Source organism: Octodon degus, unplaced genomic scaffold (genome assembly GCF_000260255.1).
Source record: "Octodon degus isolate 3935 unplaced genomic scaffold, OctDeg1.0 scaffold00084, whole genome shotgun sequence".
Classification (NCBI taxonomy): Eukaryota; Metazoa; Chordata; class Mammalia; order Rodentia; family Octodontidae; genus Octodon; species Octodon degus.
In genome coordinates, this window is record NW_004524660.1 from 10,674,794 (window position 1) to 10,696,931 (window position 22,138).

The 22,138-nt window shown below is 45.3% G+C and overlaps 2 protein-coding genes across 3 annotated transcripts in view; one reads left to right on the top strand and one right to left on the bottom strand.

Moving 5' to 3' along the window:
• The window catches only part of Dph5 (diphthamide biosynthesis 5), a 43,664-nt gene extending 31,391 nt beyond the window's left edge, over positions 1-12,273 (top strand). The window contains exons 4-7 of one of the 2 annotated variants that reach the window (XM_004637001.2): positions 1,728-1,848; positions 8,293-8,332; positions 9,629-9,732; positions 11,808-12,273. In XM_004637001.2, coding sequence (XP_004637058.1) covers positions 1,728-1,848; positions 8,293-8,332; positions 9,629-9,732; positions 11,808-12,004 — 462 coding nt within the window. In that variant the 3' untranslated portion in view covers positions 12,005-12,273. Of the gene's footprint in view, positions 1-1,727; positions 1,849-8,292; positions 8,333-9,628; positions 9,733-10,414; positions 10,784-11,807 lie in introns of those variants that run through there. The other variant, XM_023721747.1, reaches the window with a different exon arrangement.
• Positions 12,274-19,740: 7,467 nt separating this feature from the next.
• Slc30a7 (solute carrier family 30 member 7) overlaps positions 19,741-22,138 on the bottom strand; it is a 75,468-nt gene continuing 73,070 nt past the window's right edge. Inside the window, exon 10 of the mRNA XM_004637002.2 lies at positions 19,741-20,569. Coding sequence (XP_004637059.1) covers positions 20,522-20,569 — 48 coding nt within the window. The 3' untranslated portion in view covers positions 19,741-20,521. The remainder of the gene's footprint in view (positions 20,570-22,138) is intronic.

Sequence of the window (22,138 nt, forward strand, 5' to 3'; positions counted from 1 at the left end):
TGTTCTGAAGTGGTCCAGCATGTTTACTTTTCATGGTCACTTTGTCACCCTCTGAAGCAGTTCTGGAAGTCCCACAGTGTCTTCGCCTGCTGTGGTGGCTGCCCTGGTGTTCTGAAGTGATTCAGCATGTTTACCTTCCATAGTCAGTTTGGCTTTGGGGAAGAGCCAGAAGTCGCGGGCTGTCAGATCTGGTGAATGAGCGTGACAGAGAGGAGCCGTAGCCGTTTTAGGGCCTGGCTTCCCACGGGGTGGCACCTGGTAGCAGCTTCACTGCAGTTTTTATCACATCTCCTAGAGACAGGAAAGAGAATTTCCAGAGCTGCTGTAGAAAGCAGCAGAATGATGGGATGATTGTATGCCAAAGGAGGGGAATGTCTTGGGATTAGTGCGGTGTGTCTTTGTCTGTGATTCATTTTGTTAGGCACAGAATAGCTTTGGATCAGCTCTTGTAGACTAGGACTGATGTCACACAACAAACATGTTTTGCAGAGCCAGAATGAGAATAAAGAAAACAGTGATTTGTCAGCATTAGATGTGGCGTCAGACTCATTTCAGTGAATTAGCGTGGCCAGCCTGGGCTCAGGAGCCAGCTTCTGGTTGTCTGGTGTGGTGGCCGGGTGGGCAGAAGGGAGATCTGGGGAAACCCCTCATCTGTTGTGGGCATGGCCAAGACTTAGAGGAAAGAGGCAAGTAGTGTGGTTTGGGGGTGTAGGAAGGTCAGAACCTCCTGGAGCTAAGACAGATTTTCTCTGGGTGGCCAGTATTTATTGGGTTTCAGATAGATTGGGGTGTGTGAAGGAAAATGAAAAGAAAAGCCCTGGGCTTTTTTTTTTTTTTTTTGCTGGGAAAGGAGCAGGACCTTGAGAAGATAGAACAAAGACTTTCCCAGCAGTATACTTTGCCAGTTGAGAGAACTGCCTTTAATGCCAAGGTTCACTGCAACTGCCCTAGAATAGGAGTGAGAGCCTGAGTCCTTGGCTGCCTCACTGTGGCGTCAGCTTCCCTTCAGGGCACAAGGTCAGCAGCTTAACCCTGACACAGCCTGGTATGCCCACACTTGGCCTTGACCTTTATCATGAGCATGCGAACTAACAGTTTTGTAAATTAAGGAGGCAGATTTGGAGCAGTGGCTGGAGTTTATTCTGTGAAATTTATTGAGGTAATACAATGAAAAAGAGCATTCTCTCAAACCTAAGTTTAATGATTTCTTTTTCATTTCTGATTAGCTGTGTCAGTTGATCTTTCTAAGCCACAGTGAACTGATGTGTAAAATAAGAATGGTAGTATTAATTTTGTGCAGCCTTTGAGTGTTCAACAGTATTTTTCTTCTACATACTTTGTATCGCAACAGTTTTAGTAGTTCCATAGCTAAATTCTTTATTGGCTGCGTGTTCCTATACTGAACATGGAACTACTAGACACGAATACAGAGCAGGGCGTTGTAAAGACACCAGCTCCTGAGAAGCTGCTTTATTTGTTGTAGATTGAATCTGTGGCCTTTTCACCGCTGCGTGCCCCAGGGGCGGGGCCGCGCTGCACGCTGGGATTGCACCCCAGGTGCTGCACTGTACCTAAGCGGGCACTTTAGTCCGCTGAACTGTCAGGCTGGCCCTATCAAAGGGACTTTTTAATTATAATTGTAAAGGGTTTAAATTCTGTATCTGGGAAATAGCAGTGAATTGCTTTATCAGTAATGTTTTGTTTTTTGTTTGTTTTTTTTTTCCTAGCTGTATAACTTTGGAGAGACGGTTTCTATTGTTTTTTGGACAGACTCTTGGAGACCAGAGAGTTTCTTTGACAAGATGGAAAAGAACAGACAGAATGGCATGCATACGTTATGTTTACTAGGTAAGAATTTGGAGTTTCCTTAAAGCTGCCATGAATTTGTCTGACATGTTCTCTTTTTCAGTTTTGTGTTGAGGTAAAGACTGTTCTGTGAGTAACTGGCTGGACAAAAGCGTAGCCATCCTGTGCTGGCACGTCTTTCTTGCTCCTCGTGTGCCGTGGCTGTTTTTGTGCTGAGCTGTGGCCCACGCTGCTTTACTCTGTGGCCTGTGGGTTCTCATTGCCCCCTCCTCTGCGCATCGGGCGCTCCGGTCCATTCCCTGCACTTGCACAGACTTGTGTTGAGCGTGTATTCTCCTCTCCCTCCGTGTTACACTTTGTATGACTGGGGTGGCAGTGCTGGGACAGGCGTGCCGCAGTGGGCAGTTTGTTATCATGGAAAGCTCCAAATGGTTCTCCGTCACTATTGTAGGGTGTTCTCCGAACACTGCAGTGTTAGTGCTATCGGAGTAACAGCAATACGTCTGAAAGAGACTCTAGACAACGTCTGTGGGACGAGTGACCTCGGAGGAGGAAAATGTCTAATAGTTCCCAGCTAGTTGGTGACAGAACTGGCAGAGCACACATAGCCTGCTGTTCTCAGCTATTTTCACTGTATGTTACTGCCCAAGTCCTATTCCCTAGTTGGTCTGGAAAAAGCTAGGTTTGCTGTCTTTGTATAGCAAGATAATGGTGCTGAGTTTCAAAAAGACAAAGGTTTTACCTTTTAGCAGAGGCCATGAAATTGTACTGATTCACATTTTTAGCCCCTCTTCTAAGAGCATGTTTTAGAAAGAGATACTGGTACCATAAATTTAATCTCCAGTTGATTAATGAACAGAACACAGCTAACTTTACTAACTTAGAAATGCTATTCATAGTTGGAAGCAGGAGATAAGATCTCAGCTCTGTACATGCTAGCTAGAGCATGCTGAGAAGCACACCTTGGGCTTTGTCTTCATAGTTAGCAAATGTGGAATAATTTTTCCTGCTTTATGTTTGCTTTGAGCCAAACTTTTCAGACTATTTTGGTAAAGACCCAGGATTAGCATATTTCTAAATGGTTGTTAAATTTGTGTTCTTTTACATTAGTGTTAGATTACTATAAATGTAAGTGTTTATTCTCACTTCTACAGTTGCTGGTTATAAACGGTCCCCAGACATCAGTCCTGAAAATAGGCTTCGACTTGTACCACTCTAGTGATCCTGTGTGTGAACATCTGCGACACTGCACAGGATCAGGGAGAGGATGAGTGGGCACTGGGCCTCCACAGTAAGCAACAATTCAGGATATTTGATGAATTTTTATTGGCCAAAAAATTTTAAATTATTTATGCGCTACAGTTACTTCTCTATTACTCAGTAGTATACAGTTTTGTGTAATCCAGGCAGTACAGAACCCTATCACTCTGTCTCAGTGGAAAAGATTTTGCTAATGTTCTCTTACAGGGCGTAAAATAGGAGTGAGCATCCAGCACACAGTGCAGCCATTGGTGCCTGTGTGTCGGCTCTTTCCTGCCCCTGGTTTTGTAGATTTTGTTGGGCCAGTGCCACATCCACATGGTGGTTGTCTGTGGTGGTGAAGAGTGCTTGTAACAGCCTCTGTGGCCCTCAGAACCTAGAATGCCTACTGTCTGTTCTTTGACAGAAGTTTACCAACTGCTGATCTAAAGTGAAAGTTTTTCAGGGCCAGCACAGTGTGCCTGGGCTTCCGGGGCCAGCATAGCCTGTAGTACTAGGATCAAACGCAGGTCTTTGTGCTTGCCAGGCAGGCACTTAGACTGCCGAACTATGTCCCCAGCCATATGTGAATGAGTAATAAGACCAAGTATGAGAAAATGGTTAAAACTTTAACCAATGAATATCCATATTTATTGAATAGCTACACTGCCAGATTTATAGACCCCTGGGAGAAGAAATTACAGCAAAGTCCCTGCTCACAGGAAGCAGGAAGAAGTCACCCCAGCTGAGATGTGCCGGTGTGTCTCGACTGTTGGCCCCCATGTCCCGGGCCACCAGTGAAGCACACTGATCCCCTGGGTGGGAAATTTGATCTAATCCTATGTACCAAAGCCCCTGTCACCTCTTTCCCATTACTCTTATTTCTTTTTGCATAGTCTTCCTACTTAGCTTTTTTCTGTATCAGTCATTTTTCTCTGGAATAAAGTACCTGCCACTTAAGAGTTTTGTTTCGGGTCGTCATTTCATAGGGTTAGCTCATGGTTCCTAACTACAAGGCAAAGGGCAGGGTGAATGAGAGTTGCTCAGCTCATGCCAGGTAGTGAGTGGAGTGGATTAGATGGAGTCGGGACCAGCTCTATTTCCAGGGCCGTACCTCATGCTGCCCAGGGGATCAGTGTGGTGCCCTGGTGGCCCGGGCATGGGGGCCGACAGTCGAGACACACCGGCACATCTCCGCATCTGGGGTGACTTCTTCCTGTTTCCTGTGAGCAGGGACTTTGCTGTAATTGCTTTCTTCCAGGGGTCTGTAAATCTGGCAGTGTAGCTATTCAGTAAATACGGACATGGCGTTGGTTAAAGTTTTCACCATGTTCTCATACGTGGTCTTCTTACTCCTTGGTACACAGAATTCTTTAACACATGCTAGTTTACTTTCATTAAAAATTAATTCTAGATCTGATTCAGACCATCAGTAGTTTTCTGATGTTTTCTTTTTTGGGTTTATTCCTATATAACACAGTTAGCTAGCATATATTTTCTTATTTATTGTGCATAGAGTTTACTGTTTCACTAGTGATTAACTAATTAGTTTTGTCCTTGAAATTTCCCTGTGCAAAGAGGCTGGTCTTTTTTTATAGTCCTCACTGACCAGAACACTGTAAAGCACTCATGAGTTGGGGCGGCCCAGGCCATCAGATGGAGCTGTCCTGTTAGTATAGGCTTAGGGTCAAGGAAAGCCAGCGGTAGGCTGCAGCCTCAGGCGGGTGGTGTGGGAGGGAAAGCTGTTCCAGAGACTTGCTGATGGCAGACATGGAGTATATTTGATGAGGGATGCAAAATGGGACCATGTCAGAGCTCAGTGACTAGAGGAGTAAGGAGCCTTTATTTGGGGAAGCGCTGACAGCGCAAGCAAGTCAGTGCATAGGTATTAGAGTTACTGCATGCCCAGGGTGGAATTAGGCTCTTCTGAAACACCAAGGGGGTTTTGAAATGTAGTTTTGCCCTAATACGTTACGCACTTGGAAGCCTAAAGAACAGTTAAGTTCTGTTACTGAGAGACAGGAAGGACAAGCCAGAACTTCAGCCTGTGAGTTCTCCAAGAACTGTCTTTTCTTAACTTTGCCAGGAAGAGACAAACATAGTTAAACAATAACCTTGCTCCACTAACTAAAACAGGAACAACGGGTGAAGTATAGGATGTCATGACCCAAGCCCTCGGCCCTAGATCTCATTTCATCATCTGACTTTGTAATGATTTAAATTGGTAAATCTTTATTGAATGCTTGTCATGGGCCAAGCCCCCAAGGGATGCATGAGAATGAACTGGAAACCAGGGAAGAAAACCACAGGGGACCTAAATTTTATTTAAAGAGATAAGACCAATATATGTAATTAATGAGGTTAGTCAAAGATAACATAGTTGTATAAGTAAGTCCATGAACAGGAAACAGAGAAGTCATGAAGAGATCTCTTAAGTGGTAGGTAGTTTAAGATGAACTGGTGAGTGGGTGTGGGAGAGTCAGGTGATAAATGTATTCAGGAGACATTTAGGAGGTTTCTGCTGTGTGCTTCATGTGACCCCATACTGAGAGGAGTAGAAACTTTCAGTCTCGCATGTATACAGAGAAAAAATGAAGGCCCGCGGGGATTCAGGGCAGAGCAGTAATGCTATTCTATTGTACATCTAATTCATTAATGCAACCTAAGTTCAACTAAAAAGTACTTGCTCTCCCAACTCTCTTCATTTTGAAGATCAGATTCTTAATTATCTGTGGTGCTGTACACCTCTACTATCCATGCTTGGGAGGCTGAGGCAGGAGGATTTAGAATTTGAGCCCAGCCTGAGCAACTTAGTGAACTGTTTCAAAGCCAAGCAGAAAAAGGTCTAGGCACAAAGATCTTCAGTGTGAAGGCCCCTGGTTCAGTCTCCACTACTGGGGAGAAATCCCATTCTGTCAGTGATGTCATTAAAAAAGAGAAAAAACAACAATGAAAATATGAAATATCTTACTATCAAAATATTTCAGAAGCTCAGATTGAACTAATATATTAAACTTTTTTAATGGTACATTACAAATACCATTTAAAGGAAATCTAAAAGCTGACATATACCATTAATTATATTGGAGGTTATAACAGGTCTTAATTTTGCAGCTTCCCATATGCACTGGCAAGTACAAATGTTCATGTTGCAATACCGGTCTCGGAACACTTAGAACAGTACATCTGTGCGTGTGTGGCAGACAGCTGTTCAGTATCTTTCATAAGAAGAACTTTATAATCACTTAAAGTTATAGAAGTCTTATCAAGAGACTATGCAATTGTGCTATATTTATTTTTGCAAAAACACACTTTGGTCAAACCATTTGTCTTGGCACGCCAATCAGGATGCAGCTTTGCTCTCGCCCTTGTATGCAGAGTTCCTGTGAGGACCTAAATGATTGTGCTTTTTACCTTTTACCAAATAATTCAACTGGGCCTCAGGGATTTGCAAGGGTAGCGAATCAGATATTTGCAGTGCGTGGACCATTGAGCTTCGCAAGAGCAGAGGTTATATCTGGGACAGTCCCTGTGGTAATTTAGGTCTAGGCATGGGGTCTCACACATAGTGCTCTGAAACCCCTGTGTGGGAGATTCAGTACTGGTGGTCAGCTTGTGACACCCAGCTGCATTGAGCTCGCATGGTGCGGGGTGTTGCTAGCAGCATAAGAGACAGAACTGAGAGGAAGAAGAGGCAAAGCTGGGGGAGGCCATAGGAGCTGCTGGTTCTCCTGGAGGACCTGGTCCTGCTGGCTTTCCTGATAGGCTTGGCTGTTCTCATTGCTGAAGGAGCTCAGGAACTGTCTATTGCTGAGAATGGCTGGGTTCACTTTCAGGGAGCTCCGGTCCTCACCTTGAGCGTCGCTTCCTGGCTCCAGAGAGGAAGATGGTGCACCGCTCCGTCTCCTAGAGAAGCTTGTCCCGTTGGCTTTCCTGAGGGGAACGTGGCTGTCCTCATCACAGGAGGAGCTCGGGACCTCACTGTCGCTGAGGACGGCTGTGGGACTGGTCAAGGGAGCCCAGGGGCTTACCATGAGATTCACTTCCTGGCTCCAGTGCAGACCCCTCAGCCTGCTGGCACAGACTTTCTAGCTTCCGCCACTGAGCTTTGGGCCTTCCCAGTGCAGATCCGTGAAACAGGCCTGCACGAGACATTTTCGTGGGCGCTAGGCCTCCAGCTGGACTTGTGGGAGGCACCGTGATGGGCTCCAGGTCTGCAGCCTCACTCGCGCAGGACATTGCTGTGGCATCCAGGCCTTCGGTGGCGTTCTTCGGTCTTTAGTGTGTGGACAGATTTCCTGCACTTTGCTTGTGTATGATTCTTTGGGTGACTGTTATAAAATCATCTTATAAACTGTGTGGCCTGTATTGTGTTGTTCCCCTTGCAAGCCCCAAACTACAACATCCTCGTAGAAGTGTGAGCACTTGGTGTTAAAGTATTCAAAATTATGAAATATCTTACCATCAGAGAGCAGAAGCTGCTTTTCAAAATGCTATATTGTCCCTTGAAGCTTTTACATTCTGATGCCTGAAAAGTACATAAAATTAGGGGTACACAGGGCCCCCGAGTTATAGATGGATATACAAACAACGTGGGTGATGACTAGAGTATAAGATTTATGAGCGAAGTCTTGAGCCATGACCTGAGTATGGTCTCGCATACAGATTTAACTGTTGAACAGTCCTGGAAGGACCAGGACAGCATCCTTCCCTGTGGGGCTGACAAGTCCTAGGCCATTGTCTCTCTGAGGACACCGCGGTCTGCCTGTGCAAGGGAGAGAGACTTTGAGGGCCGCGTGAAGGACCCCAGCCTCCAGCTGATGATCTGAGTTGTAACTAGCATCTGGAAACAGAGTTCAGAAGTCCAGGTTGCACTTACAGGTGACTTCGGTGGAATCTGTGCAGCTACAGGCTAGCAGCGATAAAGGCAAATGTGCTCAGCATGTGCCAATATTTATCTGATTTTTTCTTTGCCATCTTTTCTAGCAGGAAATTAGATTCCTGCAGTATGGTCCCAGATCCAAGGTCAGGTTTGCTTGTAGCTAGCGTCCTGCATACAACCCCAAGCTTCCATTCTTCTCTAATTTCTACAACAGAGTGCCTAGATATAGTAAGTGTAGACAGACTGTATCATTAACTCTCAGATCGACATTTTGGGAACTTGAGAAATGTTTTCCAAAAACTTAGATGACTTTCAACTCAAATTTAAGGGATTAAATTTAAAGAACCTCTTTTTTCTCCCTACAGACATCAAAGTAAAGGAGCAGTCTCTGGAAAATCTAATCAAGTAAGTTCTTATCCTAAGAATGTTTGTGCCTATTTAAATTTTTTTAGCAAAGCAGTTAATTCTGTTTAAATGACTTGAGTTGAAACGTTGTTGAAAAATTAACTTTCATTAATAGTTAATATTAAACACTTATTCTAAAATGATAAGCAATGTGATAAACCAGAAGCAGCAGATTTCATAAATTCAGCACTTTAATCATCTTAGTCTCTTTCTCACGTTGCTGGGACTGAACACTTGACGTCTACAACAAGTGAAAGCAGGTTGGCTGCATGATGGGAGGGAGGGAGCAGGGCGGGGACATTTGCATAGGAGTTGTGCCGTGCCCCCTGCCGTGCTGCCGTTTTAATTTTATGTGAGAAAACATTGCAATATTTATTAATACTAATATGTTTTGGATCTTTCGAGTTAAAATATATTAGTAAAATTAATTTTGTCGTTTTGAAACCTTTTACTATGGTTGCTGGAAAATTTGAAATTGTGCTGTGACCTGTAAAGTCTCTAGCAAATGGAGTGCCTCCCAGGACAGCACTGCTTACTGCTCTGTGCGTGTGTGCAGGAAGCGCTGTGAGCTGACTTTATAACTGTCAGGAGCTGTGTTTACTGTGATGATCATTGGGTAGACTGATAGCCTGGAGGCCCAGAGAGATAACATAGACTGCCCAGTATCTCGCAGCTGTTTGTTTCCATTTTACGTATGTGGTGCAGGGTCTCACTATGCAGCTTGAACTCACAGTGATCCTCCTGTTTTCAGCCTCTTCTTCAGTGCTGAGATTACAGGTGTGCACTACCGCGCTCAGACTCGGTCGGTGGCTCAGTGTGCCACAGGACCGGGGATCAAACCCTAGGCGCTGTGCTTGCCCAAGCAGGTGCTTAGTCCACTGAGCTATCTCACCGGCCTACTGTTCAGGTTTTTATTGCTTTGTTTTCCTTCTTTAGAGACAGAAGTGAAAAAGGAATAAGTAATTTAAACATGTTCACAAAAGCTCCCTGGCATATATATACTGATTTTGATCCTGGTCATCACAAAAAATAAAAATAAAAATTAAAAAAAACACTGTAGAACCTAGCCTAAATTATGGTATAACTTGATATTTACTTAAAATTATTTTTGTTTAAGGCATCACTTTGAATGAACCTTAGCTTTGGTATAGACATTGATTAGTTGCTGGGTTTTCATTGGACACGTGCTTTGGTGTATGGCAGAGGTGGGCTGCGTGTGTGCATGCAGGGGTATGGCACTGAGATGTTGTGCAAGCTCATGGCCAAGAATGGCGGCACCTGCTTTGGCACCTGCAGGGGAAGGAAGATCTATGAGCCGCCTCGATACATGAGCGTAAACCAAGCAGCCCAGCAGCTTCTGGAAATTGTCCAGAATCGACGAGGAAGAGGGGAAGAACCAGGTACTGACAACCCGAGGGCCCTCTTGTGACTACCTAACTGTCCCACTGAGAACCGTGTTTGAATTAATGCCCTGGTGGAAGCCTGAGTCATTGCTTTTGCTTTGTACTGTATTTCTCTTCATTTTGTTTTAGAACTTTAACTTAAGCCCCACAGGTTTCCAATTGTATAGAAAAAAACCACAAAATAATGGAGTTCTTTATACACAATTCTAGAAAATAAAACTGTCTTACCAGTTAAATATACCCACATTTGGTAAACACCTTAAGGTATAAAAGAACTTTAGGACCGGGGAGATAGCTCAGTAGAATAAGCGCTTGCCTGGCAAGCACAAGGGCCTGAGTTCAATCCCTACTTCTGCCAGTAAATAAATTAATTAATTAATAAAATAAATGAATAGAGAACTTCAATTTTTGCCCTAATCAGTGATAAAATCTATCCTACAAAAACACATTTTTGCTGCTTTTTCTTCAGGTAAAGACTAGAGTTTAGCCTCCCATTCCTAGTAGACTTATACTTTACACACATACTAAAGTGTGTAATCCGGTAAATCTTTATTGAGAAGTTTTTAAACCTGTCGTGTTCTGTTGCAAGGGTGCTGCCTGCCCTTGCCTGCCTGTCCTCTGTTCACAGAACACAGTCAGAGACTCGTGAGTGACCCCTGCTTGTTTTGCCCCGTTGTAGGCCTTGGTCCACTTGCAGAGCTCAGAGTCTGCGCAGGTTTTCTTCATCCAGAACCTTTTCCTGTGTAGATGGTCACTGGGGCAGAGCTTGGGATTGAGCGCAGCGTTGCTGGGCCGCAGAGCTGCACCTGTAGCCATCTGCTCTTTTGAGACGGTCTTGCCAAGTTACAGGCCAGCCTTGAAGTTCATTTCTCACGCCTCAGTGTGCAGAGCTTATTGCCCCGTTTTGATCACTTCCCAATCAGGACAATTTTCCCAAGTAAACAGGACTATGAGGGCCCACCCTGTCTCTCCAGGACATCCTTTTATCTTGCCTTTTCCTCTTTTACTTGGCTCCAGCTCGCTTTGCAGAGCCCGTTTTTCCCTTCCTTTTTACTTTTACTTTTTCAATGAACTTTTTTTTTTTTTTGGCAGAACGGGATTGAACTCAGGCCCTTGCACTTGCCAGGCAAGCACTTATTCTACTGAACTTTCTCCCCGGCCCTTCTTTTCTTTTGAAAAGAAAAAATAATAAAACCAGTTAGAAGATTGGCCTTTCAGCTGTGAGCCAGAGTGAACTGTACCACAATAAGCCCTGCCAAGGCTCCCACCCTCGTTTACTCGGCCTTGTTCCCGTCATCTTACCCGCATCACCGCCACTCGAGACAGCATTGGTGTTTGAGAGAAAAACTGAAGTTTGACACATAGCTGATTACTTAGGCAAGCAGAAACTCAGATCCATGTATTTGTCTCACATCCTGTGGTTTTTCTCCAATATCTTTCTCAGTATGAACATACCTAAAGAATTTATTTGTATTTCTTATTATTATTTATTTATTTTTGGTTTTTCAGATAGGGTCCTGCTATGTAGCTCATTTCAGGGTGGCCTTTAGCTAATGCTTTGCCTCAGGCTCTTGAGTGCTGGGATTACACACGTGTGCTACTGTGTCCAGCTTCAAGAATTTATGAAAAGTACAAGTATGTCCTAAACATGTTCGTGTTCAGCATCTGCTTAAGACAAATAGTGTGCAGTTGTAAGGACTGTGGATGGAGTTACTGTTTTTCAGGTCCTTAATAACCTAGACTCATGTAGGCCTTTGGAATTTTCAGGGGATACAATAACTGGTCTGGAGTGAGTGGCTAAAGATACTTGGGGCTTTTCCAAGTATGGTGGTGCACCCCTATAATTCCAGCATCAGGAAGCTGAGGAAGGAGGATCACCATGAGTTCCAGGTCAGCTTGGGCTATGTAGTGAGTTTAAGGCCAGCCTAACCCACATAGTGAGATCCTGCCTCAAAAAAGAAAGCGAAAAGGTATTTGGGGCTTTATGCAATAAATTTGTGGTACTAATGTTCGTCAGTGTCGAGCAGACTCGTGTTTCCTGAACTAAGCGGCTGCATCTGTTCTCTTGACAGCAATCACCGAGGAGACGATCTGTGTTGGTTTAGCCAGGGTGGGAGCTGAGGACCAGAAGATTGCGGCCGGCACCTTGCGGCAGATGTGCACTGTGGACCTCGGGGGCCCACTGCAGTCCTTGGTTGTCACGGGGGGCCACCTGCACCCCTTGGAGATGGAGATGCTCAGTCTGTTCCCCATACCAGAAAAGGACTGAGGGACACGGATGCGGCAGCTGCCGTTGCCGCACATGGATCAGGCAGGCGTGGATAAGCACATCTTTGGGCTTGTCTAAAAGTAATAATAACAAGTGACCAAAAGAAAGGAGTTGCCTCAGCACTGTTTGGCATCCCATGGCGATGAGTCCACCTGTGATGCTGTTGGTCATGTCGTTTTGGCAGCTTTGCAGGATGTAGTGGACCGAGCTGGAAAGGTGTGGGTGGACGGCCACACAGTGGGTTAGTACAGGTGGCTGGCACGGCAAAAGCGCAGCCTAAAGGTAGCCAGGGTGTGAGGCACTTGAGCCCTGCTTCTTAGAGTGTGAGCACTGTAGCACGGCCACAAAAGCAGTGCGATTGGTAACCATTGGTGTATTGTTTTTATGACCTTCCTTCTCCATAAAAGGTGAGCTGTCCTAGCTGCAGGGTGGCTTCGTGGCAGAGCAGGTACTAGCACCTAGAAGCAGAGGTGAGCAGAGCCCTGCGCCTAGCCCAGCGGCCTGCAGCTCGGGGAGTTGCGGGCACAGTGGCGCCCTTCTGCACTGACTGCTGGCCGCCGTCCCAGCTACAGGATGCACGTTCTGCTGCATGTTCTTTCCTTAGAACGCGCAGCCAGTCATGCACAGTTGCTGTCTGGTATGTTCACACAGATGAGTGGGACACTTACTACAAAATAATTCGGGTTGACAGTGACACTAGATTGACAAGATTTGTCATATCACTTAATTCCACTAATATGCTATCATATATACATGCACAATCTCACTTTCACTTTTTTCACATTTAAAAATTTATTATATTTCATGATCATAGTTTTAATGTTTTGTTTAGACTAAAAGTAGCTTTGCCACGTGCGAGTTCTATTAGCCAAACTGAGGGTTTCTGTGACCTAATCAGCTTGACTTCTTCACTTAGTAAACTCATTAAAATTTGAGGAAAAACTCCCCAACTTCCTGGTATAACTGATAAACTAGAGATTTTTTACTTACTTCCTTTGGGATTAAAGATTTTGAAATAACCCATTTTCAGTTTGCTAGGCACAAAAGTGTAGAGAACCACATTTTTTTTTTTTTTTGGTGGCTGACGTGGCCGGCTCAGCCCACCCTGGGGGCAGGGTTGGCGCAGCACGTGGTGCTGGGGATCGAACCGCAGTCCCTTCATTTGCCTAAGTTTGCCTAAGCAGGTGCTTTAGAGTGCTGAGCTATCTTGCCGGCTCAGACCACATACTTTTGAGTCGGTTCTAGAGCATTCTCTTCTGAGGCATTAAAGCAGACATTTGTGAATTGTGAACCAAGCCCTCCTGGCCTGGTGCTGCAGCCTGGCTGCCGAGGCGGCCTTCCCCGCCACTCGCTCCACGCCGCGTGTGATGGGCTCCTGCTGAAGGCACGCGGAGCCCACAGCAGGCGAACAGCCCTCATCAGGCACCCAGACTTCTGCATGCACCTCAAGAGAGCAACTTTCAGCTCTTCAATGTGGGTGTTGTACTTTGCAATTTTGTGGCGATACGGGTTGGACCCAGAATGTCACGTTGTGTGCGCTGGGTAGGCGCGTTGCCCTTGATTACCAGGGCTTCTGTGCTTCTCACGAGATGTTCTAGCTGTCCTGCACCTGTGCCTGTGATGGTTGAGCTGTGCGTGTGAAGTGGGAGGTTAGGTTGAGTTGCATTGTTCTGTACTGTGGACGTCCAGGGCTCCTATACCACGTGATACAGGGTCCCTCCTTACCTTGAGTTGTAGTGGCCTACTTCCAGGCTCCTCTTGCTGTTTTGTGGATCTGTGTGTCTCTTCCTCTGCAGTGGCACATTCTGTTAGCTTCATGATAAATCTTAGAAACAGCGTGGTTCCTTTAACTTGTTTCCAAAACTGTAATGTTTATGTATTTTAGGGAAGGGACTATAGGGGGTTCAGCGTCTTACTACTAGATCAGACTCAGTGATTCTGTTTACAGCCTCCCAAGTGCTGGGATTACAGGTATGCACTACCACGCGCAGTCTCAGTTGCCCTCTCAGTGTGCCTCAGGAGCAGGGATTGAACCCCCGGCCCCAGGGCCTGTTTGCAGGTGCTTTAATCCGCTGAGCTATTCGGCCAGCCTCCAAAATTGTTTTAGTTGCCCAGTTTGGCTTTCCATATAAATGTGAGAATGACCTCATTGATAGCCATAAGAGCTGGTGAGATTTTGATTAGAACGCTGATACAGTACAGTTTTTAAGACTATCCTATTTCCTTTGCCCAGCTTCTTGAATCTGTAGGCTTATGTGACCCAGTTTGGGAAGTTGCTGTGCATTCTTTTTTTTAAATTTTATTTTTTGGAATTATGTACATTTTTTTTTGGAACTCTGATAATAGTAATGTTAGCTAATTCTGTTCACTGTTTATTTGTTGTGGGTTTTGCCCCAAAAGCTGTTCTCATTGTTGCTCAGTGGATACCTTGTACTGTTCTCTCTTTAAGCTCATTGATGCCTTCTGCTGAGTCCACTTAATGTGCTGAAAACTTGGTTATTCTAGTATTTCCACCTGCTGCTTAACATTGTACAAATTACTTGTAATTGCGTATTTGAGCATGTTATATGATTTTTATTCCACAATTCCAACCTTGATGGCAAGGTATCTTGCCAAGCCTGGGTATCTGTTGACATGCTCTTCAAGTTGACATTTTTGTAGGACTTTGTCAGCTCATTTTGGATGGTAACTTGGACATTTTGAGTTTCTTAGCTAGACTGAGTCTTGTGTAACTTGTACAGAGGAGTGAGGCTTCTTGCTGTAGCAGGCAGGCCCCTGCTGAGGGCCCGCTGCCGTTACCGTTCCCTTCTGTGGGCTCCGGGTCTGTTTGGGTCAGTCTTGGCTTTATGCCCCCCAGCCTGCAGCTCAGAAGCATTCTGTTGGCTGGCGTGGCCCTTGAGGTCTGCGGACACGCGAGCATTAGTGACGTGAGGGTGGTCCCCGTGCTCTAGCCATGCTGAGGACGCTCTCCTGGGCTCCCCGTCTGTACTGCGTCCTGATTCGCGTGGTCCTTTGGTCTTTGGCCAGCAATGCAGGGTTCTAGGTACAATGCTCTTGCTTACTATTTCAGTTCGCGGCCGACATTTGGACCCACGCGAGTCATGCAGTCCAAGCTCGGGAGCCACAGAGCTGCCAGCAGAAAGTCCCTGATCTTCCGAGTTCACAGCTGCCGGCCTCCGTGCAGGGACTGCTGGGGGCGTTTTCAGAGGAAGCTGTGCTTGCTGAGCACTGGCAGCGCTGGGCCCTGAGCTGGACACAGTGTGCGAATGTGTGCATGCAGAAACAGCCAGGCACAGTCCAGGTCTGTTGTAGCACACTTCCGGGCACAGCCGCAAAATTCGAGCCCGTCTCCAGCGGGCATCCCCACCCACAGATGTTTTCAGAAATGTTCTGGTGTCACATACTCATGGTAAATAAAGCATGGTAAGGCCATTTAGAATGTATCTAGGAAGGGATGGACTTGGCATCTTTTCATTGACAATATTTCTACTATAAAACACCCATCGAGTTTATTTATCAAACTAGAGACAGCTGGGGAGCGCGCACATGCTGCTGTGAGGATGCACTGGAGGCACCTGGCGGCCTTGGAGGGTCCTGCGCCTGGTTCAGGTGGCGTTCTCATGGAGGGAGGTAACGTTCTCACGGAGGTGACGCACAGCAGGAGATGGCAGCGCACCTCAGGTGCTCAAGCGCGTGACCCTTTCAAAGCAAGTGAATGCTGGACTGTCCTACTGAAGTTGTGCACTTGGAGAAATGACAAGAAAAGGCCAAAAGTATTCTAGTAATGCTAAAATCACTTAATAACTACAGTGTTACAGAAGCACCTCAAGAAGTGCCCCGAAACGGTTTTGGGTGCTAACATATCTGGAGCAGTGAGCTTGTCTTGGGAAATTCATGCTGAGTTCGGGAATAAAGGACTGCATGGCTCAGTTGAATACGCACGTGCCTGGAAGCCCAAGGGCCTGAGTTCAAGCCCCGGTTCCTGCCAAAAGAAAAAAAAGGATATTCTTCTTTACATCAAGATCGGAATTGCAAACTAAATTTTCAAGCTGTTGTGAAAGTATAATGTAGATTTTTATTTGTGAAATAATTTGTTTTGAAAGTAGATAGAAAGTGTAATGAAAATCAGATCCTAATCTTTCTCCTGCAGTGCAAAATGACTCATGCCTCTTGCAAGCCAGTTGCCTGCTAGTGTCGAGCTAGGTCTCAGAGACGGTGTCCACCCCTCATGCTTCCACGGACACCACCTTGTGAGCCGGTCCCTGAGGCAGCTTACTCCGAGTGCCAGTGAAGCTGTCTGTGCTTTCAGATGGTTTTAGAAGTGCACAAGGAGTTCTGATTAGGCCTGTACTCTGCACGACTCTAGATCAGCGGCAAAGGTAGGAAATAAATGTAAGAGTGTGAAGAGGGCAGTACACACAGGCACAGCAGCTGTCCTCACTGTTCAGCCGGCAGCAGTCTGCGCAGGACTGTGGGAGGCTCCCGCAAACATCCTTCTTGTCTGGGGCTGAACCTGCACACACCAGGGAGATGCTCCGCAGGGTCGCTCAGTGACTGAACACGGAAGAGGCTGTGGATCTGGAATGAGTGTTTCCCCAGACTCTAATGGGGGAGAAGATTTCCTCCTGTCCAACATTATGAGAACTAGAAACTATTCAGAAATACACTGAATCATAAAATCATGCCAAATTACAATTCTTAACAGATAGGCGAGGATTACATGTGGGATGTCAGAAGGCCCATGCCCGGTACTTCATACAGGTCATTCCCTTTGCTATGTGCATAATTTGAAGTCAGGAAATGAGTAAGCATTAGCCAAAGGTACACTCCTGAAAAAGGTTCCATCTATTCAGCTATGAAATAGACTACTTTCTGCCAATACTCATGTGATGGGAGATACCGTCTTTTTTTTATTTTAGGGAAGGGTCTACAGGGTGTTCAGGGTCTCACTGCTAGACCAGACTGTAGTGATCCGCCTGTCTACAGCCTCCCACGAGCTGGGATTACAGGCGTGCACCACCACACCCAGTCTCAATTGCCATCTCGGGGGGGGGGGGGCATGGCAGGCCTGGGGATAGAGCCTCTGTCCCTGCACCTGCTTGTAAGCGCTTTAATCCACTGAGCTATTGGGCCAGCCCTCTATCCCGTCTTTGAATATGACTTGGTTTACGGTAGAGGCCTGAACCTTCAGGGCCTCTGAGGGAGCCACCTCTGGAAATGGTGATAAAATAATTTCTTTTTCCCAAGGTTCTTATGAATTGGAAAATAATTTCTAAAAATTGGTGAGAAGTCTGAAGAGTTGAAAATAGTGTTTTAGCATGTCGAATTCTGATAAAACTTCTAACTTTACTGAATTAAAAGATTTGTTCTATAGAATACTTAATGCCTATTTTTGTACAGATGTGAGAATCTTTAGAATAAGAAAGCTTTACAATGATTTTAAAAATGCCAAATGGCAAGACTGAAATGATAGGATCTAGGAATTAATCTGGTTTCTAAGAATCTTACAGACTACAAAAGATTAAGGAAACTAAGCGGCCAAGTCACCCATGTGTTAAAAGTATCCCTTGTACACATCAAATGTCATGATTTATCTAAAAGAAACTGGCTTCCTAAAAGTAAAAAGGTTGTCCAAAATTCCAAAAAAGGAAGTAAACTTCATAATTAGCTATGAAAAATAAAGACAAAATTTATAAAGTGCCTCGTACCAAAAAATGGAGCTCCATATGGCCTTTATTTACAAACAATATTTAACCCACATTTATGGAAAGGCCAGTGTTACACTGGGAAGAAAGCACAATAAAGAACAGTACTGACCTGGAGTCAGAACGTCTGCATTTGAGCCTGGGCTTTGCCTGGACTGGTTACTTCTGTGACTTTCAAATCACAACAGCTTTCTGGGCTTCCGCTTCCTCATTTGTAAGCTGGTAGGCTGGTCTACTGAGCGCAGTCCTTGCAAAGTTGTGTGTTAAGCAATGTTGTACTTTTAAGCCTCACCATGATGTGTTTTGTAAAATCTTAGTCCACAGTAGGAAACTCATTCAAGCAGCGTTTTGCGCTAATGGCCTGACTGCTTAGGCGAGGCGCACAAAAGTCACAGTATTGGGGTTGCCGGTGTGTACGTGTAGGCTCTGAAGAATGCTTGAGCAGTGACGTCTGCCACCCAGCACTCTTGTGTCCCTGCTGCCAGTGATGGCACTGGTGCCGACACCCGGAGCCCTAACCTACAGGTAAGCTAGGTGCCGTCCTTCAGTAAACTCTCCCTAAGTAACACAGTATTTCCCCCTATGGTATTTAAAATATTGGCAAATTTACACTCAGATACGTAGCTCTTGCTTTGTAAGAGGTAACGGAGTGTCAGGAGCACCAAATTCTAAATTTATAACCACTCAGGTGGTTGTTCTCAGTGAAATAACTGCTTCTGTGATGCATCTGTGGCGGGAACAGCGACACGAAGTGTTTCTAGGGACCAGAGGTTGTTCCTTACTGATTTTTTCCTGTCGTACACACAGGTAAACTGTAAAGTATAAATGGTGATGCCAACCTGTTAAATGACATATAACCTGGTGATCTCTTGGTAACAGGTGTAAGATTAATGTCACATCTAACACTACTGTTTCAAGGAAAGAATTCATGGACTTGGGCAGTAAGTGAGGCGCAGAAGGAAGTGATGCTGCCCTTTGGCAAGCTCCACTTGGAACCACTCACTGAAAGGCAGAATTGGATCTTTCAGGTGCACCGGGAAGTTGGGTAAAGCAGAACAGGTATCTCCATGCTGAACTGTGGCTGCAGTTACACATAACCAGCGTGTAAAGGCGCACACCCGCGTCTCTGCCATCACCTAACCTGCCGTTTCTGTAAGACGCCCAAGCCCACGAAGGAGCCAAAGTCCTACCAGACTTGGTCCTGGCTCAAACTTCCAGATGACCGCTTGCAACGAGAAGCACAGCTGGTGCCTGCCATGTCGCTGGCTGTGTGCTGTCCTCCTAGAAGGCCTCCACATCTTTTTCCAACATAGATTCTGTTTTACAATGGCCAGGCAGTGACCAGAATCTTCGGGTTATCTCCTTATATTAAAGGAACCTAAGGTCATTTCATTGGCAATTCACAGTAGCTTAGGAAAGCATGAAGAAAGTGGTGTCACTCTGCCTATGTGATACAGAATGGAATAGCTCATAAATTGTACCAAGTGGTAGAGCCTCTGCTGCCTCACTAGGAAGCACTTTTGTTGGCCTATACTCTGAGCAGTCGTTTTTACCCTAAAAGGCCTTCTCCTCAACGATTTCAATTGTCAAAACCTCAAATGGGCCTACGTTACAAAATGAAACCCAATGGTAAATAATGTAGCTAAATCACACTTGCATAACATACAGGGACTACTTGAGTGTTCAAGGTCTCGACATGTCAAATTGTGATTTTATTTTCAAATACCTAAACACTATTTACTTCTAAGATGTTTGTGTTAAAGAGTCTGCCTCACCAAAACTTGTTGCATGCCCGTAGGAGTTCAAACAGCCAAGGGCTACCACAGGATTCTGACGGCAGGGGTATTCGCACAAAGCAGGAAAAGGTCGTACAACTTGGCATTTGAAGAATGAAAGCACAAAACAGCACTGTCAACTATTTCTGCCTGTAGTCTACAGTGCCTCTTGTCATTAATAAAATGTGTGAATCATAGACCCGACCTTTACAGGAATTTGGAATTTAGCAACTTAGTTTTCTCACAAATGCATCTATAAAATTTTGAAAACACAGTTCACAAAGTAATTTAATGTGATTATTCAATTTGTTTTAAAGAGCAAGATAACACCTTTGATGAGATAGAACAATAAAAAAACTTCATGTATCTAAACGTATGCTGAAGTACGTAAACCGACATCCGTACACCAGTCTTCCTTTGTACAGATGACACAATTGCCATTTAAAGAAAATACACGACCGTGATGGTGCAGCTCCACGCCGGCAGACGCGTTTCCTGACACCAAGGCACTTGGAAGCCCAATGTGGTTTGTTCGTAAGTTTGCAAGGCACAAACAGTTCTACAAACATGATTACACTGAAGAGTGTCAACACCGGTGACATTACATATAAAACAGATTTCCATTTCTTTTTTTAATACCACTGGTTTTGTGGGAGTAAAAGCAGTGATTTCCAGCAGCTTTAGCGAAGACATTCCGGATGGTCGGAGGCCCACAGTCTGAATTCCTCACTGGCAGGAATGAGGGATGGGCACATGGCACGAAACCCACCGCCCTTGCTCCCTCCCTCCCTCCCCAGCACAAGGACGAGCCAACCCCCTTGAACAAACCAGCCACCTCACAGATCAGCGGGAAGGAAGGCGGGGAGGAGCGCGAAGACCAGAAGCCCACGAGTGACGTCTCGGTTGGGGCGCCCCACGGAGTACACCAGTCACTTGGTGCTGAGTTGTGATGATTTCTGTATTTGAAAGAGCTGGGTACAATGTTTTAGATTGTACAGTACCAGAAGAATTTGGTCCAGAAAGAATAATTTTATTCACTACATGACGGCATAGTCAATCTGCACATAAAGCTGTCTCACTCCAGCCTGAAAAATTAAGAAAAACAAAATCAAGATAGGAATATACTACCGCGAACGCCCCAAATTCATGGGGTTATGTTCGTAAACACCTATAAATTATGAAAAATGGCAAATTGCAGATAGAAAAAAAACTTTAAATAAATGCCTATTTTTGCAGTTTAAACCCTAAATGTCTCCAGTTATATAAATTTAATAAAATAATAAAGCCTTCAAAAGCGCAAAGTTTTCGTGGCATAAGGCTTTAAAGAACAAAGTGCAACCCTGCAACAGCTGCGCGCAGTACGGCAGCCCTCAGGATGTGGGATGCTGGCGCGTCTTCTGGAGATGGCTTCTGGGGCAGCCGCCGCCACGCAGCAGCAAGGAGAACTGCCTAACGCTCCGCTGGCTACTTGTAAGCCTCCGGCCAGAAAAACAACTACAGAGACTATTTCCATGAAATTGTGGGGGTTTCTGTGAACCATTATGTTAAGTTTTATGGAAAAACCCATGATGACCACAAACTGCACTGACTTTGGAGAACAATGATGTAGCCATTTCACAAAAATAATAGAAAAACATCTTTGAAGTGGAAAGAATTATTTTTCTCCATCTGAGAAATAATTTATCATTAATCACCAGAAAATTATTTCAGAAACAAATGCAACAGTAAGCTACAAAACCCACCATAAGCAAAACCAAAAGCCAGCATGTCCTGTCCCTGTGGTATTAGAAAAATAGGGGCTTCTCTACTGTTGTTAGTTGCTACTGAAGTCAGGTCACCTCGGGGTAAAGCCTCCCGTCATAAGTGATCAACACGTTTAAGAAGTGCAGGCACGTACTGGCTAATTACTTTATAATGCATCTCTGTTCTTCAACTTGGATGTGAAACCTACTCAAGCACACACTCCTCATGGCTCCCTGTCTCTCCTGTTCAGTTATCCTTCATTGAATGTTTCTTTTAGTACAGAAATACATCACAGTTTCCTACACCTTAAAAAACGTCCCTTAAAGAACCAAGACACATCATCTACAGCACAAATTCCCTGTGACGAACAAGACCATCGTGTACACCGAAAACGTACCAATAAGCTTAATTTTAAAAACAGCCTTCTCTAACCCCACTCCCCTCCTGGTACAGAGCCAATCCCTGCTCTTCTGGACAGCAGGTACTCAAAAGGATCGTCTCCACTTTGGCAGAGAAGTTACCAGCCGTCCCTCCCCACTTGTCAGATGTCCTCCACTGGCTTCAGTGATCCTATCTTTGAACACCATGCTGAAGTACTCAAAGCCAGGTCCCAGCACTTAAGGTACTACCTACAGGTTCACCCTTCCCAGATTTCTATTTCTAGAGTGGCACTGACTTCTGCTTGACAGTTCTGTGGAGGACACCTGCCTAGCACAACACAGCCAGCCGGCCTGTTTCGGCCCCTCATACCCATCAGGCCGACCAGCTACACACCTTGCTTGCCCTCACACTGGACATCCAGCCCGGTCACAGGATCTGCCCACCTTACCTTGCCTTCACCGCTACACCTGGGCCTGTCAGTTCTCCGTTTCTGTCACAGCCTCTTACTTGTCACCCCTGCCTTTACTTCC